Below are 17,438 nucleotides of genomic sequence, written 5' to 3' on the forward strand. Positions count from 1 at the left end.
AGGCAGACCGCACCCCTTGCTCCCTTACTGAGCTCTGGTCTTCCTTCCATGACACGGGTTCCAGTACTAGCCCCCTCCCAGGGCTATGAGAGGACCCAGGGAGGCCACGGTGCCAGCATGAAGGTGCCCTGATTCCTGTTCTGCCATCATTGCGACGGGCAGGTGCAGCAGACGCTCCGCCTGCTGGCCTGGCACCCAGGGCGCCTTGGTCAGCCCCCGGCGCCTTCCTGGCAGCCTTTTTCTTAGAGACTCCGGCCACTAATGAGGCCCTGCATTACCCGCAGGTGAATGTTCTTTGACTTTGAATACCATGATGCCCACTTAATCTTCCTGTTATCCCTCCTGTGGACAGAAAAGTGACAGGAAATCAATTATGGTCCCCTTGCCGGCATCTGAGGGTCAGCCTTCAGACTCTTCCTTTGTCAGGCAGCCACAGTGACCCAGTTCGGGCCCCGACTTGGGCAAGAAATGAGGGGCACCCACTGGATTTTGAGCTGTGGTATCCTGACCCCTTGCAGCTGCCCAGAGCACTAGAAGTTCTTGCAGAGCTTGAGAAACTTGGCCAGAATAAGTCAGAACCCCTTGAACTCCTCTCTCTCTCTGGACAAAAGCAACCTCCTCCCTCCTGAAAGGCACCATTGTCCCTGGAACAAGCCCTCTTTGTTCTCCCCCGCAGCTGGAGCCTGGGCCTCTTGCATCTCCTGGGGGGCCAGCAAAACCCCAGAGTCAGCCAGTCTCCTCCTTCCCTGGCTCTGTCAAGTAGCCGGCATGGTCCCGGTGACAGGGGTCTCTTGAGACCTCCTCAAATACACAGTGACGGCTCATTTAGGTAAAAGGGACAGCTCTAGTCAGTGTCAGAGATGCTGTGGTTCTGTTGCTGCCACTGTCAGCCCCTAAGCAGGAACCCTAGACTCAGACATGTGCAGGGGCCAGCCAGAGGCATATCCTGGGAAGTAAAGTGGGTGTAAAACAGTAGGGAGCAGTAGGGACTGGGGCACCAGAGAGCCCGCGCCCTGGGCCTGGGAGCGGCGCCCTCGGCTCCAGCCAGCATCCATCAGGGGCCCTGTGTGGCCGTGTTGTCTACACACGAGCAGAACTCTAGCTCTGGAGGGGGTGGGGAAATCTCCCCCTTGTTAAATGTTGGCCATGATGTTTTTTTTAATACTTCATGAGCCAAACAAAATCGCCCTCCAGGCTAGATCAGTGTACAGCCACTTCTCCAAAGTTTCAGTGAAGGGACAGCTATGAGGAGGTAAATTTCAACTGGCCATTCATTCCTTCATTTGTTCAGTCAACAAAGATTCCGTGGCATCTACTGTGTGCCAAGGAACTGGGCTGAATGCTAAAGGTTCCGGAGTGAATTAGACACAGCCAGTTCCCTTCAGGAGCTCACAGCTGAGCATGTGGAAGGGTGACCTGGACTAGAAAACAGGTAGTTACAAGACACTGAGGTCCTACAAGGGAGCTGTGGGCGGCTGGAGGCCAGGGTGATGGTGTCAGGGAAGGAGTGGCAGTGGGGGTGACAGCACGTTTGTGCTGCATTTTCCTGGGTGGGAGAGGCTGGAAGCGTATTGCAAGGAGAAGCCCAGCCTGTGCAAAGGCCCTGAGGCCAAGCCTGTGGGGAGATGTTCAGCTGTAGCTGTGAGTTTTGTCTGGACAGAGCGTTAGAAGAGGCATCCGAAGGACAAAACAGGAGGCAGCTGGAGTTGAGAAAAGTGCCTGGACTTGGCTTTTTCCACCTGCATCTAACACACCCCTGACATGGAATTTTGCTGGTGAAAGTGGCCATGACTGTGGAGCTTCCCTGCAACTCTGCCCCCCTGGCCTTGAGAGCCAGTGGCCTTGCCAGTGGGCAGGAACCACACCCTGGGAGGCTTGGAAGCCCTGCCGGGGAGCAGAGCAAATCCTGAAGCTCAGTCCCACAGTCCCAACGCCTACGCCCTTTTCTTTTCTTTTCTTTTCTTTTCTTTTCTTTTCTTTTCTTTTCTTTCTTTCTTTCTTTTTTACATTTTTAAAATTCCACAGGGTTTTACAAAAAAAAACAAAAACAAAAAACCAGACTCTGCTTGCTGGGTTAATAAAATAGCACAAGTGACACTCTTATCCCACCCTCCACTCTCTGTCTGTCCCCACCCCTAGCGCTCTCCCCAGAGCTGATTAAATTAATCAAAATAAAGCCCGCCGCATTTAAATTCAGTTGGCCTGGCAAAGCAGAGAGGTCCACGTGGCTGCTTTGTGCCAGGGACCAACCACAAAGTGCGGTCCGGATGGACGGGTGAGGTCTAAGAGCCCACCTTGGATTATGTAGACAAGGGAGGCCTGGCCTCCTGCCCTCAGTCCGATTACTTTGGGAAGAGGCAGAAAATAGACTAACGACTCCCCCCTCTCTTGCTGGTGTTTCAGAGCAAGAAAGACACCTCCTTGTGGACGTGCCCCTTCCACCCGCCGCTCCAGCTCTTTTTTGTCATCCGCAACACCAGGCGGCTGCAGGACTTTGGTCTAGGCAAGATCAAGGTTTGGAACTACTGGACGGCTGATGGCGTAAGTAAGGGCCCCGACTCCTTGCTGGACAGTTTGAGTAATGGTAGGACTTAGCGCTGTCCAATAATCTGATTGCTGAAGTTGCAAGATGGGTACTCGGAGGCCCTGTTGACGTTCCTGCTGGGTGTAGGAAGTGCCTGGTGGGACATTTCATGCTGAATGGTTGGAGCCATCAAGAGCAGAGATTCAGCTTGAAGCTTTAGGAAGTGAAATCAGGCCACCCTTTGGGAGAACTGGACAAATAGGAACTGGAGCTCAGTTTTATTTATTTATTTTTAAAGATTTTTTTTATTTATATGAGAGAGAGTGTGTGAGTGAAGGAGAGAGAGAGAGGAGCAAGAGCAGAGGCGGGGGGGGGGGGGGGGGAGAAGAGACTCCCTGCTGAACAGGGAGCCCTGTGATGCAGGACTCCCTCCCAGGACCCTGAGATCATGACCTGAGCTGAAGACAGACGCTAACTGACTGAGCCACTCAGGCACCCCTGGGGCTCAATTTTAATAGATAAGGAAGCAGAATCACAGAGAGGTTATATAATATGCCCCAAGTCGCACAACCAGTAAGTGTCACAGTGAGAATGTGAACCCATGCAGTCAGACTCTTGGCTCATTCACTTAACCAACGCATCTCAAAATTTACTGGGGATCTTGCTAAAATGAGGATTCTAATTCAGCAGGTCTAGGCAGGGCCCGAGATTCTGCATCCAGGTGTGCCAGTGTTCCTGGTGTGGGGACCCCACTCTGAACAGCCAGGCTCTTAACCTCTGTGTTCTTCTGTCCCCCCTATTTCAGAATCCCTGCCCTCCTTTCTACCCCCACACCCCCTCCTACACCTGACCACTTAACCTTTCTTTCTACTCTGGGCTGTTTTTTCATGTTCTCATTTGCATTTATTCCTTCATTCAACACTTATTGTGGAGCACATGTGTCATCAGCCTTCCCTGATCAATTTGAAGGACATTAATATAAAAGACACAGTCCCCACCTTTGAGGTACTCCTTGTCTGAAAGCCGGCAGACAAGTAAATGTAAAACTATGATGTCATGTGCTGAAAGCCTTTGTAGAGGTGACTGCAGGGTGCCAGGAATTTAAAATAGAAGCCCCAGGAACTCATCAGGGAACTCAGTGGGTGAGGAAAGGCAGGAACCCCCAGCCTATCTTGTTTCCCCTCATATGATAGACATGGGTACAAGAATTGTTCTACTTTCCCTTCCAGTTTGTTCTCAAGGAAGCAGTAATACAAGGGAGATGAGCAAGGGCAACTAGTCTTCAGCTTCAGTGTTGTCAAGAGAGACAGTAGGGCATGATAGGGAGTGTGGCATACTGGTAAGCACATGCTTCAGTAAAGAGAAAGCCACTTCTCAGCTTCAGCTAATGGTTGCTATGTATGAATGCCAACCAGTGCTGCTAGATCTTCTGAACATTCCCCAGGGACCTGGGAATCTGGAATTTGGTAGGAGCCTTTCTGGTTTGTAAATGTCGACAGCTAATTTAAATTCTTTTGAAGCCACCATACAGTCCAAAGCAAACTCATCTTAGGGCTGGAGTTGACCTGTTTAAACTGTAGCCCCTGGGGCACAGATAGAGTCTGGGAAGGTGCTGGAAGGAGCACACACCTGAGCTGGAGTGGAAAGAGACAGTGGCACAGAGTCGAGGCAGAAAAGGAGAAAGCATATCCCAGGAGGAGGGCCTTACATATGCAAAGGCAGAGGTGTGCAAGAGTGCAGCCACTGAACTGCCCTCTCTGTACTTAGGTCCAGGCCTCCTAGTCTGTCTCCAATAGCTACTGGGAGGTCTGATCATGATTCTCTGCTGCTTCAAACCCTCTGAAGCTCCCTTGGAGATGGAGGATCCAGGTCAAACGCCTGAGTGTGACATCAGGGCTCCGTAATCTCTGTGTGCCAGGCCCTGTGTCTCCCTCGCATAGGCCCCCATCCCTCACTCTGGCCACATTCTTGGAGTGCCAGCTGCTGGGCCTCTCCACCATGCTAGGGGAGGGGAATTACACCTGTAGGTCCTGGCCCCTCCCATCTGCCTCAGCTGATGCCCTGGCCCCTCCCATCTGCCTCAGCTCCAGGTGCCCTGGTTCCTTCCATCTGGCTCAGCTCCAGGTGCTCTGGCCCCTCCCATCTGCCTCAGCTCCAGGTGCCCTGGCCCTTCCCATCTGGCTCAGCTCCAGGTGCCCCGGCCCCTCCCATCTGCCTCAGCTCCAGGTCCCCTGGCCCCTCCCATCTGGCTCAGCTCCAGGTGCCCCAGCCCCTCCCATCTGGCACCGTGCCAGGTGCCTGCCTCCCCTGCAAGTTTCTGGAAAACCAGGCATCGCTTTCTCCAGGAAGCCAGTCCTAACCCCTGACCTTTACACCACTTGTGCACCTCATGAATATGTTCCATCACCCCTGTACTAGGATAGATACCTGCTGCCCCCATACCACAGTGGGGCCCTGGAAGCAGGGCCTGAGTTGTCTCTACCTCCATGCCATTCAAAGTAGAAACACATGGTTATCAAGTAAAGGAATGAGTTCATTCCCTGAGAACCTACAAGCAGTTTGTCATACGCTTTTTGATATCCAGATGAGACATGGAGAATTGGAGTTTACAGCATTTACATAGGCTCATACTCAAGGTTAAAGGCAGAGCTGGGGATCAAATCCAGGGGCGTCGGCTCCTCCTCCCTCCTTCCTCCCCCCATCCCATACTTCTTCCTGCAGATTCTCCCTCTGCCAGCCACCCTCCCAGCTCCCCAGGACTCCTCCAGGACCTCACCCCTGTGTGGCACTGCCTGCAGGTAGGGCTGTGCTCTCTCATTCCCTAGTCAGCTGGGCATTTCCTGGCAGGTGGTCGTCAGCATCTTCTGGAATGAGTAATGGAACAGTGCCTGCTGCCCAAGCCTGTGCCCTGTAGCTCAGCCCTGTCATTGAATATATGTCTCAGGCCAAGAAAAGCGGATTTTATGTACTGGATTACAAAGCAGATAAGCTTCATCCCTTTTGGCTAGGCCCACCTTTCTTCTTGAACCTGCACTCAGCCTTCCCTGTGTGCTAAGAATAAAAAAGAGGAGCAGGACATCAGGGTGTCATTTGGGGGTGCTTTGGGGAGCCTCAGCTGCGGCGATCAGAGTCCAGAGGTATTTCTACAGGCGGAACAGAGTGCGGAGGACTGCAGGGGCGCCACTTATGTAACGCACGCCCATCTGTTGCCAGAATTTACCGGGGGCAGAAAGCGCAAACAAATGCAGCTGCAGGTTGGTTTGATTTAATATTCTCCAGAGAATGCTATTACTGTGTGTTTTAGAGGAGATAAAATGAGAGTTTATAGGAAATATAGCTCAGCCCGGTAGACACGGCTTGTTAATACAGTGTTTTGTGTATGGGAATCCAAGGGAGAAAAGTTAAATGGGGGGGGAGCTAATCCAACCAAGGCTTATTTAGAACATAAGAGAAGAAGGTGCTAGAAAAAGGGAAGTCTCTTTTATTGGAAAATATGCTGCCTGTGAAGTCCTGAGGCCAACTTTTCTGGGCTCCCTTCCCCCTCATTAGGTGATTTGGGGAGTGTGGGCTGGCCCAAGGGGAAGTGGGGACAAAGGCTAGAATCCGTCCAAGCAGGCAAACTGAAGGCAGTACGCAGATTCCTGTACTTGTCACAGCTGCCTTTTATCCAGGGCTGCGTCCATCAGGTAGGCACGAGGCACCTAGTAGGCTCCCAGTCACCATTTGATGCGTGAACAAATAGCAAAGTAATCATTTCAGTTAACCCCCAAGAATCCTGCAAGGTGGTGTTGGTCTCTACCTTTTGATGTGGACGCTAGGGCTTAGAATAGTGAGCTCCTTGGGGGCAGAGGTAGTGCGTCTCTTTTGCCAGCCCTGCTTGGAAATGGCTGCCTGGAGTGCCATCTTGTGAAGGATCTGGAACCTTCCTTCTGGTTCATAAAGAGAAGGGTGTGTGATGGATCAGTGATGTCTGCCTCAGGCTCAGGGGGAGGATGTGATAATACGTCTGCCACATTTTTTGGTAATCCTCGGATGACGTGACTTGCCCAGCTAGTGACTTGCAAGGGACACAGCTGGGAGGAGGACGTGAGGGATTTTGCTTTTTCTCTTTTTTTTTTTTTTTCAGCACCACTTCTGCAGAGCTGCATCTGTTGGGAGGAAGGAGCCAATAGTCTCCTTACTATAGTATATAGTAACCCATCCAAGAAGTGGGCTTTCAGCAGCTCCCCATGGTCTGTGTTTTTCTTCAGAATGAGCCTATTAGTTATCTTCTACCTGGTGGCGCCCTTTACTAAAAACAGGCACCTATCAACATCTTCACCCACAATGTGACCACACAGATGCCACCCCCAGGCTGGTCACAGCAGTGGGTGAGGCAGGACGGGCGTCTGGGCGTATAATTCATACACAGAAATACTGCTTGTTAAATTGTTTATGAATGAATGAGTGAATGAATGTACGATTACCCCAGCGAAGTATCTCTGTGATACCCCATGGTGGTCTAAGCCAGCGCTGCCCCATAGAACTTTCTGTGATAATACTAATGTGCCCCATCTATTCCAGTAGCCATGAGCCACAGGGGGCTGTTGAGAAGTTGCAATATGGCTGGTATAACAGAGAAACTGCATTTTATTTTACTTATTTAATTTTTAATTGAGCTGTAATTGACACATGAGATGGTATTCTTACATGCTTTAGGTGCATGACAATGATTTGATATGTGTATATATTGCAAAATGATCACTGTAATAAGTTTCATTAACCTCCATCAGCACACATAGTTACAAAACATTTTCCGTATGATGAGAACTTTTAAGATTGATTTTCATAGGAACTTTCAAATATACAATATGGTATTGTTAACTACAATTACGATGCTTACATGACATCCCCAGGACTTATTTATAACTACAAATTTGTGCCTTTTTTTTTAAGATTTTATTTATTCATTCATGAGAGACACACAGAGAGAGGCAGAGACACAGGCAGAGGGAGAAGCAGGCTCCATGCAGGGAGCCCGATGTGGGACTCGATCCCAGGACCCCAGGACTACAACCTGAGCCAAAGGCAGATACCCAACCATTGAGCCACCCAGGTGCCCAAGTTTGTGCCTTTTGACAGCCTCCGCTCATTGTACTTACCTCCCACTTCCTGCCTCTGGATACCCACTAATCTGTTCTCTGGATCTATGAGTTCAGGTTTTCTTAAGTTGCACACATAAATGGAATTGTACGATATTTGTCTTTCACTGTCTGACTTATTTCACTTCATGTAAGGCACTCAGGGTTCCTCCACGTCTTTGCAAATGGCAAGATCTCCTTTTTCATGGCCGAGTAATATTCTATCATGTATATACACCACATATTCTTTATCCATTCATCTGTAAGTGGACATTTGGGTTGTTTCCATGTCTTGGCTATCGTCAATAACACTGCAGCAAACATGGGGGTGCAGATATCTTTTCAAGATAGTGATTTCATTTCATAAGGACAAATCCCCCAATGCAGAATTGCAGGTTCCCACGGAAGTTCTACTTTTCATTTTTTGAGGCACCTCCATACTGTTTTCCAGAGTGGCTGCTCCTCTACAGCCCCGCCAGTGGTGCACATGGTTCCCTTTTTCTCTGCATTCTTGCCAACACTTATTATGAGAAACTGCATCTCACATTTCATTTAATTTTATTTTTTATCATTTTTTATTTTTTAAAGATTTTATTTATTCATGAGAGACACAGAGAGGGTCAGAGACATAGGCAGAGGGAGAAGGAGGTTCCATGCAGGGAGCCCGACGCGGGACTCGATCTCGAGCCTCCAGGATCACGCCCTGGGCCAAAGGCGGTGCTAAACTGCTGAGCCACCCGGGCTGCCCTCATTTAATTTTAACTTCAGCAGCCACATGGGGTTGGGGACTGTGTATTGGACTGCACATGTCTCGGTGCTCAGGGTGCCATGGTGACCCAAGTAGATGAGGCCCTGTCCACCTAGCCCTGTCCCTTTTTGTGTGGAAGGGAAATAAACTAGGGCACAAACGAATAATGTAATTTCAGGTAATGCTAAGTGTACACTGTCTAACTGTATTGCCTTCAGAATGGCAGTGGGAGAGAAGGAAGCTGGGCTCCTTTGAGTGGTGAGAGGCCTCCCATCAGAGAGCCAGAGCCAGGGCAAAGGCCCCAAGTAGGATCACGCTCAGCAGTTCTAAGACAGTAGTTCAGGTAGTGGCTGGAAATGGAGAACAAAGAAGAGTATAGGGGGAGGCTCCAGAGATAGGCAGGAATCAGGTCTTGGGGGCCTCCCTGCTTCAGATCTTATTCCTGGAAAGGCAGAAGAGAGGAGTGGTCAGAGCAAAGGCATTGGAGCCAGCGCCCCTTTGGCAAACCTTGGCTCCCCCTCTTCCCATCTGTGTGACCTTGAGCATCTTATGACTCCATATCCCTGGGCCTCAGTTCCTCCATCCATAAAATGGGGTAATTATTGTTCAGTTAAATACGTGGAAAGTGTTCACAATGACTCCTGGCCTTCGTGAGCTCTTCTATAAGTGTCAGCTTTTAGAGTCGGTATTGGAGGGTTTTGAACAGGGGGTGATATAATCTGAGGAATTGAAAAGATCACTCTGGCTGCTGTTTGGAGAATGGATTAGAGGGAACAGAGTACCCCCAAAGGAGGCTTCTGGCATAGCCTATCTAAGGGTCATGGTGGCTTGGATGAGGGTCCTGGTGCTTACGGGATATACCACGCAGAGACTGGTTTCATCCCAGGACAATATTTGCCTTTTCAACAAGGCCTCTGTTTGGCAGAGGGAGAATTCTCCAACAAACTCAAAAGAGAGATGAATTCAGTAACACTGCATGCACCCCTCACCCACTTCTACAATAATCAGCATCCTGCCATTCTGGTTTCGTCTACCCCCTACCATATGATTGTAGCTCTCCTACCATTTCACTCATAAATTCTTCAGTACGCATCTCCAACAGGTAAGGAGTTTGCTTTTATATAACCCCAATGCCACTGTCATACCTGATGGTAATTAATTACTATGTGCTAATGATAATCAAATACCCAGTCCCTATTCCAATACCCTGTCTCAAAATTGTTTTTTTAATAGTTGGTTTGTTTGGATCAGGATATAAACCATGACCAAACATGGCAGTGGCTTCAAAGTCAAAGCTGCAACCTTCATTTGGTCGGCTGAGTTAGCGTGGCCTGGTGGCTGGGCCCCATGGCAGGGTCTGGGCAGCCTCAGGTCTGGGGAGCCCGATGGCATCTTAGCAGGGTGACTGGTGGAAAGGGGGCCAACCCAGGTGCACTAGAGGCTTTCTGAGGTGTTGACCTCATGTTTGATGTAAGCCACTACCAATCACCAAAGGGTGCCGAAATATGTGAGCAGGGTCCACACTCAGGAGGTTAGGGGCCTGGTAATCTTGTGAGCCCCAGGAGTCCTGGATTTAAAGCAGGCCCCCAGGCAGCACGGGAAGGAGAGGCAAGCTTTTGCAAGAAGGCAAAACAAAAGCCTTCTCTTTGGAATTAGAACTATCAGAAAAGAAGAAGCTTTGCCAGTGGACAGTGAAAAACGAAGACCTGATCACAATTAAAGAAGCTAAAGGATAGAGTTAAGGAAGTAGACACGAGAGGTCTAAAGATTACTGGCTGGGGGGTGGGGCGGGCGGTAATTGCTTCTGCTGTTAGTCTAAATGGATAGACTCTAGAACACCTATAGCTTCCCTGAATTGTTAGCACAATCCTTAGATGTATCTAGAGAACCACAAGGAGATGGACAAATTGCACCAATTCTGGTTAGATTCAGGACACGGAAGATCTATTACTTGTAGGGTTATTTGAAATATGTGGATTTCCTGTATGCTTTAAAGAATAAATGCTAAGTCTTCTACTATATGCTAAAACAAAACAAAACAAAAACACCAAGGTGTTTAGGAGCCAAAGGGCAGATTGGGATTCAGACCAGACTGCTCCCAGCAGGACAAATGCAGAACCAGGATAGAAGCTGAGGCCCGTGTGCTGTGCTGTGAGGACTATAGCAGGGACAAGCAGTAGCTGGGCTGGACAGATCTCTTTGTAGGAAGGACTGCTTACCCACGTGCAGGTGCCAGTCTAGATAAATCCCAGACCCCCTAGGGGGTAGGGCTTCCCTCTCTCCTGCCTCCTGCCCACCTGGGCCAGCATGGATTCAGTAACAACCTATTGTTTAAAGTTCTCAGTCCCAGGGCTAGTGTATCAATCAGGATTCTCTTGGCACAAAGGACAGAAAACCTAATTAAAACTGACTTAAGCACAAAAGGGAGTTCATCGGCTCACATAACAGGAGAGTATGGAGTGGCTGGCTTCAGGCATGGCAGGATCCAGGAGTTCACATGATGTCATCCAGGATCTGCCCCCTCCTTCATGCATCTCTGCTTTCCTCTGTGCTGGCTTCATCCTCAGGCTCCAGGGAGTGAAACCTAATGATGTCAAGACTCCTGTTCAGCCCTTGCAAAAGAGATTGTCCTCATGAAGGCCCCAGATCTAGGGCCCAGCAGCCAGGCAACCTGGGGTGGGGCTCACAATATCCCTCTGAATGGAGGTCGGGGGAAGGATGGATGCCCCATGGAAAATTGAGGTTGCTGTCTCCACAAGAAGGGAACATAGGAAATAATATCCAAACTAGGTGTTTTTTCTTCTTCTCCAAGAACACACAAGTCACATGCTGTTGAACTAATTCATCGGCTCCCAGATCTAAACTTTTTCCAAAGCTTAACTTCTGAACCAAGCTTCCATCATGGCCCCCAGACATTTGTCTTTGGCATTTCTGCCCAGCAAGGCACTGATACTCCAACCCCACACACCGAAGCCCTCGAGGGTCTGCCCCAGCTGGTCCGGTCCTCTGCTCCCTTTTGCTGCCTGCCACAGCATCTCACTCCCACCTCTGAGTCCTCCTTTCTTCCCCCTGCCCCTCTCTGCCAATCATCCCTAAGTCCTATTTCCATTGCCAAAACCCAGCTGCTCCTTACCCCCACCCTCCCACCCCCGCCTTCTGCCTACTGGCCCCTAAGTGGGACGCATCCCATATCTCTGCTCCCCTCACTCAGCTGCTCAGTTCACTGTCTCATCAGCAGAGGCTTATCGATCCCCCACACTCGGCTGTTGTGCTGGGGCCAAGACTCAGACACGCTGTCTGCCCCTACCAGCTCACACCCAGGCAGGGGGGTCCAGAGGGATCAAAAGCAAACCACAGTTCAACGGGGCCAGTGCAGTGATGGGGGATGAACCAGGGGAGGAGATGGGGGCCTCGAAGCTTGCAGGACTCTGGGGAGTGGCAAGGTCCACTGCCATCACATTGTCCATTGCACAATTCTGGGAAGGAGGCCGTGACAGAGACTGTGCCCCCACCAACCAGGCAGCTTGCAGACACATTTCAGCCGGCTCACATGGGATTTACAAAAATTCTCTGATTTGCCAGCTTTTAAAAATTGGGAGGTTTCACATGAAAATATGGATTTTTGACTTTTACTGAGAAACAAAGATCTGGTGACACCAGGCCACATCCACACTTGGGAGCTTCAGGGAAGCTGAATCACGGCACCACAGTCCCCACCACTCCCACGAGACTCCGTGACACAGTGGTGCGCTGTTACACCACATTGCTGCTCCCAGACCCCAAAACTGACCCTCTGGCTCTTCCATCCTTGTGTAACTTATCTCCCTCTGGTCCCCAGAAAACTGTTCTCTTTGCCATGCCTTTGCTCCTGTCCTTCCCAGAATCCAGAATGCCTGGACTGTCCAATTACAAACCCTGCCTTCGGAGACATCAAGCCTCCTGCACACCCCTAGCCTGCCCTGGGCCCCTTCTGGTGGTCTCTAGCCACACCCTTCCAGGCACCAAGTCCCATGCTTCCCTAGGTGTTCCTCAGTTTCCCAAGCCTCTGATATCTGAAACCGGTGCCCCCTGGTCAAAGCCATCCCACCCCATTTGGCCCTCACAGTGTTGTTCAGCTTGTGAACCACTTGACAACATTTGAAAATTGGCTTTTGCTGAAGTGGCAACCTCCTCTGTATGGCGTCTACCAGCTGGAGCTGAGTAGCCCCTGGGAACCCTCTGGACTGGTGGGTGTGTGTTCTCTAGCTCATCATAGGCCCCTCACCCCTTACCACCACTGTGGCACTACAGGCACAGACCATCATGAACTCCTTAAGATGAACCTCGCTTTCTTCCTTTGCATCCTGCACAGGCCAGGACCACGAAAGGGTCCTGCATGTTATGTATTAGATTAAACAAAATTGCAAGAATTGCATTCTGGGGCCTCAGCCCAGATCTAGTTGAGTCCTGGCCTGAGGACAGTGAGAGGGATTCCTCCTAGGCCCGCTGCCAGCCTCTGCCTGGAACAGGGGGCTCGCTGAACTAGGCCTTAGGGGAGCAGGGAGTCTCTGGGCCACGCAAGCCCCTAGCAGCCAGCCTTGGCAGGTACATCACACCCAGGCAGTGGACTGAGTACGAGGCAGTGATGGTAACTTAAATTTCTTGAGCACATGCCATGTGTCAGGCAGCATGCAAAGGACTTTGCATGTTTCAGCTCATTTATTTCACCCAGCAGTCCTATGAGATGGGTACGGCATGATTAGCTCCATTCTACAGAGAGAGAAACTGAGGCATTGGAAAGCAGAGCAGCTTGCCAGTAGTCACATGACTACCAGGCCATCTGGTGCCCATCACACGGTCCTGCCTTCCAGTAGGGACTGTGGTCACTGGAGAGCCATGCCCTGTCGAGGCAACGGTCACTGCCCTCTGGTGCTGGCCCCGTGATGCCAGGTGGCCTGAATATTCCAGAAGTGTGAATTGGCATGTGAAAGCTCCCAATATTTAGATATTATCAACTAGTTTTGAAAATTTTAACTGCTCTGGGAGGCAGACCAGCACAGATTCAGCTGTCGGGCCTCTAGTTAGTGACCTGATCTGTCACATCCCATCCACACCTGTTGTCCCGAGTCTGTGATATTGGGAGGGCCAGGGTGCTTGGCCCAGAGCCCAGCATGTAGTACGTAGGTGCTTGTCAAATGTCACAGAGTCTCACGGTCTTCTTCCAAGTTTCTACATCAAAAAATGGTTCTCATTGCTCTTCTTCCCAAGGAACGTGTAAAAGGCCATTAAGGTCTCCTCCACATAAAACATTCAAGTTCAGGTACTCCAGGAAGGAGCACGTTCAGTTCCCAGAGCTAGGCCTCAAGAAAGATCAGAATTAGGCCTGTACCCTGTTCTTGAAGGTCTTACATCCACATGAGGACAGGCACACACCTGTGGATGCTCACCAGCTAGAGGTGCAGGGTTCCAGCTGGTAAGCCCAGCTCTGAGAGCCCAGAGGAGGACCCTCAATTCCACCTGAGAGGGGAAGAGGGGAAGAAGGGATGGAGGGGCAGGGGATTCCTGGAGGAGTCAGCCCCTGAGCCAGTGCCTGAAGCCTGCATGGTGGCCCCTAGGCAGCGGCGGCTCAATCCCCAAGGCCCCCCATTCTGGATAAACCTTATATCAAGGTGAACCCCTTCCCAGTCAGCCCAGATCCCCTAGGTCATAACAGAACCTATGGAGTGTGGGGCACCTTCAGCATGGCCCCCACAGGCTGCACATGAATGAGGCCCAGCTTCTGTGCAGATGGGCTGGCTCCAGCTGGGTGCCCGAGCTGGGGTCTGCTTTTAGGGGGCCTGCCCGGCCTTCAGCACTCGGCCTAGCCACACTGCTTGCTCCCAGCGTTCTCCGGGCGTTGTCAGCTATGCTTAAGGCAGGTGTTTGTCTCTGGGGAAAGTGCTTCATGAATGCAAATGCCCACACCTCTGCTGGGATTGTTGTCATAACAGAGCTGCACCGCCATTAATCTTTGCTGAGTGGCGCGTGCGCTCATTGGAAGAGAGATGTCATTCGACACTGGGGCCAAGGAGGAAAGTGGGCTTGCAAAGTCAATTAAGTTACATAGATTGAAATAATATTAATATTGTCGTATTCAGAATGCATGACAATCTCAACATGGTTGGTTCTTGTCAGTTGTGTAAAGAAGGACAGTATAGTCGGGGTGTGAACAAGGAAGGATGCTCCCATTCACCACACGCCAACCAGAGGGTTTCAAGGTGTCCCTTTGAAAACCTGTGACAGAGGGGCTTGAGGCAGCGTCCACAGAGGCCTAATGGTAACTCTAGTTAAGTGAGGAAGGAAAAACCCCAAGGAAGCAAGGAAGCACACATACACAGCTCTGAAGGGTAAGGGGGTAGGAGGAGTTTTACCCTGGATTCTTTTTTTTTTTTTTAAGATTTTATTAATTTGAGAGAGAGAGAGCAAAAGCAAGGTGAGGGGTAGAGGGAGAAGCAGACGCCCCACTGAGCAGGGAGCCTGATATACGGCTGGGACCCTGGGGTCATGACCTGAGCTGAAGGCAGATGCTTTACCAAGTGCCCCCACCCCGAACTTCTTGGAAGCCAGCCCAGGGAGGGAAATGGGGAGGACTAAATGCCTGCTTATTGTGGCTCTTGAAGCAACAGAATCTTGTCCCTGTATCCATGCCCATATGCAGATCTTTGCTGCGGGGACACCAAGGAACACAGGCCTACAAAATCCTCAGGCCGGCTTCCTATACACTACATGTGCATCTCACGTGGGTTCTGACCTCGCCCCGAAGGTGTGGTGATGGGGACGTCAACATGTTGGTAAATATGGAGGAAAAGTCTGAAAGGACACCTGTGCAGGCCCTCCCACAGCGATCACCTCTGGGGGTGAGGGAGGAGTGAGGACTTAGGGAAAACTAGAAATGTGGTCAGAGCTCCACCCAGGGCAAGTCATTCTGTCAGTGGCCAGGCCTTCTCGTGGTCTAGCCTGACCCAAAGGGAGATGCCAGGCAGAGTGGCTCCCCACACACCAGCAGCATGACCTCGGGGAAGGCTGAGCCTCAGTGTCGTCATCTGCAAGAGGGGCTCTAAGGCCCACGGCTGTGTGGGATGACGCAGCCTTTTGTTTTTTTCATACTTGGAATCCCCAGTGAAGTGACTACTACTTGCTGCCAGCCAGGGAGCCCACTCTGATGATCCTTGGGCCAAATCCGCATACAGACATGGCTTGTTTGGCCTGCGGAGTGTTGGAAACTTGCCAGATTGAAGCACCGTCAGGCAGAGCCTGAGCCTCCCGGCTACCCACACACACCCCCATCACATCCTGAGGTCCACCTTAATGCATCTCTCCCCCACCTGCCTGGCCCCTGTGGGCCTGAGAACCAGGCACCCTGCCTCAACCTGCTTCCCTCCTTCTGTCCCCTCCTCGGCCAGACGTCTTGGCGGGAGCTAGGCAGCAGCCGGCTAGAAGTCAGGTGGTGCTCCAGGCTGTCCGTGGAATGTAGACAAACACACTTCGGAAGCCAGACATCTCATTGTGAGAGCCCGGGTGCCCACCTCGTGACTGCGCCGGACCGGAAGGCCTCCCCACCACCCCCGTCACCTCTTGAAATGAGAGTGTTTCTGTGTCACCAGATGTTTCCGTGGTGGTAATTGTGCAGAACGAGTCGTTGAAGCTGCCCATGCTGTCCTTCTCGAATAGCTGTCTCCTGATTAATTCACAGCACGCACTTGCTCTGTGCCTCCACTAAACAGAGAACACATCCATATAAACATGTAAAAGAGTGCTTTGAGAATCGACTTTTCTGACAGTCGGCAAATAGTAGCCTGCCATCCCGCAATTGGATGATTGAAGCCGAGTTCCTGTGGTGTAACACGGGCTTGATGCTTCTCCTTCTAAATTGCTACGGAAACCTCTGTGGCCGTAACTTGGTGAACTAGAAATTTAGTTAGAGCTTACTCTCCAAGCTGCAGGAAGGCAGAGGGTGGGGAATGAGTAGAGATGGACACCCCTGGGCTCTCAGATCCTATATCTCAAAAGCAGATCAACAGCCAAAGCAAGGTGGAAACTGATCTAGAGGTGAAACAACAGGCTGCCATTTTTCTGATCAGATTTATTCTCAGGAAGCCGTCAGAGAGCAGTGCCATCCTGGAGAAGAATACGTGTGTTCATGCTTTGCAGTTCCAAAGCAAGTGTTGAGTGCCAGCTATGTGCCGGGTACCTGTTGGGCCCTTGGACAAGATTGGTAGGGCCTCCACTGTCTTGGAGCTGAAATTTGAGTTGGGGGAGCGGGTGGAGACATTATCTAAGCTAAAAAGCTGATAAGACCATTTCAGAGACAGGAAGGAAATCAAACAGAGCGACAGGAGAGAGGGGACTGGGTGGGCCGGGGGCTCAAGAGGAAGTCACTCAGGAAGATCTCTGGGAAGACAAGAGGGAGCCCACCTTGCAGGTGTCTGGGGCAGAACATTGCAGCCCAATGCACAGGTCCCAGGGTGGCCTTGAGCTTTGCAGCATCACAGAGCAGCAGTCAGACCAGTGTGTTGGGAGTGAGGACAAGAGGGGGAATGTGATAGGTCAGAGAGGTCTGCAGGGGCCAGATCACATGGGCCTCATTTTCCACTGAAGGGAGCTGGAATTTAATCTCAGTGTAGTGGGAAATTGCTGGGCCATTTTAAGCAGGGGGCTGCTGTGACCTGATAAGTTGTTAAAAAAAAAAAAAAGACTGGCCGCTGTGTAGACAAAAAAGTGTGTTTGTGTTGAGCAGGAGCACAGTGACAGTGTAGAGAAGAAACGGAGGCCAATTGGGAGGCTCTGATCTTTGTCTCAGGGAGAGATGGTGGTCACCCTAGGGTGACAGGCAGCAGATGCTCAGGGACAAGGGGTCAGAGCTTCGGGAGGGGTTTTGGAGGTAGCCCGCAGGGGGCTTCTGACAGGTAGGATTCATAAGTGAGAGAACAAGAGGAATTAAGGAGGACTCCTAGGCTGAGGCATCTAGTTGAATGCTGGGACCACTGTTAAGATGGGCAAAGACCAGATTTGGAAAAGTGGATCAAGA

The 17,438-nt window shown here is 50.8% G+C and overlaps 1 protein-coding gene across 4 annotated transcripts in view; it reads left to right on the top strand.

Annotated features, from left to right (window-relative positions):
- The window catches only part of KATNIP (katanin interacting protein), a 194,856-nt gene that overhangs the window by 140,264 nt on the left and 37,154 nt on the right, over positions 1-17,438 (top strand). For all 4 annotated transcript variants that reach the window (XR_008666428.1, XM_055340414.1, XM_055340415.1 and 1 more), the window contains exon 15: positions 2,404-2,541. Coding sequence is in view for 3 of the 4 variants with exons in the window: in XM_055340414.1 (XP_055196389.1) it covers positions 2,404-2,541 (138 nt within the window). In the remaining variant the exon portion in view is untranslated. The remainder of the gene's footprint in view (positions 1-2,403; positions 2,542-17,438) is intronic.

This window comes from Nyctereutes procyonoides, unplaced genomic scaffold (genome assembly GCF_905146905.1).
Source record: "Nyctereutes procyonoides isolate TBG_1078 unplaced genomic scaffold, NYPRO_anot_genome, whole genome shotgun sequence".
NCBI classification, from domain to species: domain Eukaryota; kingdom Metazoa; phylum Chordata; class Mammalia; order Carnivora; family Canidae; genus Nyctereutes; species Nyctereutes procyonoides.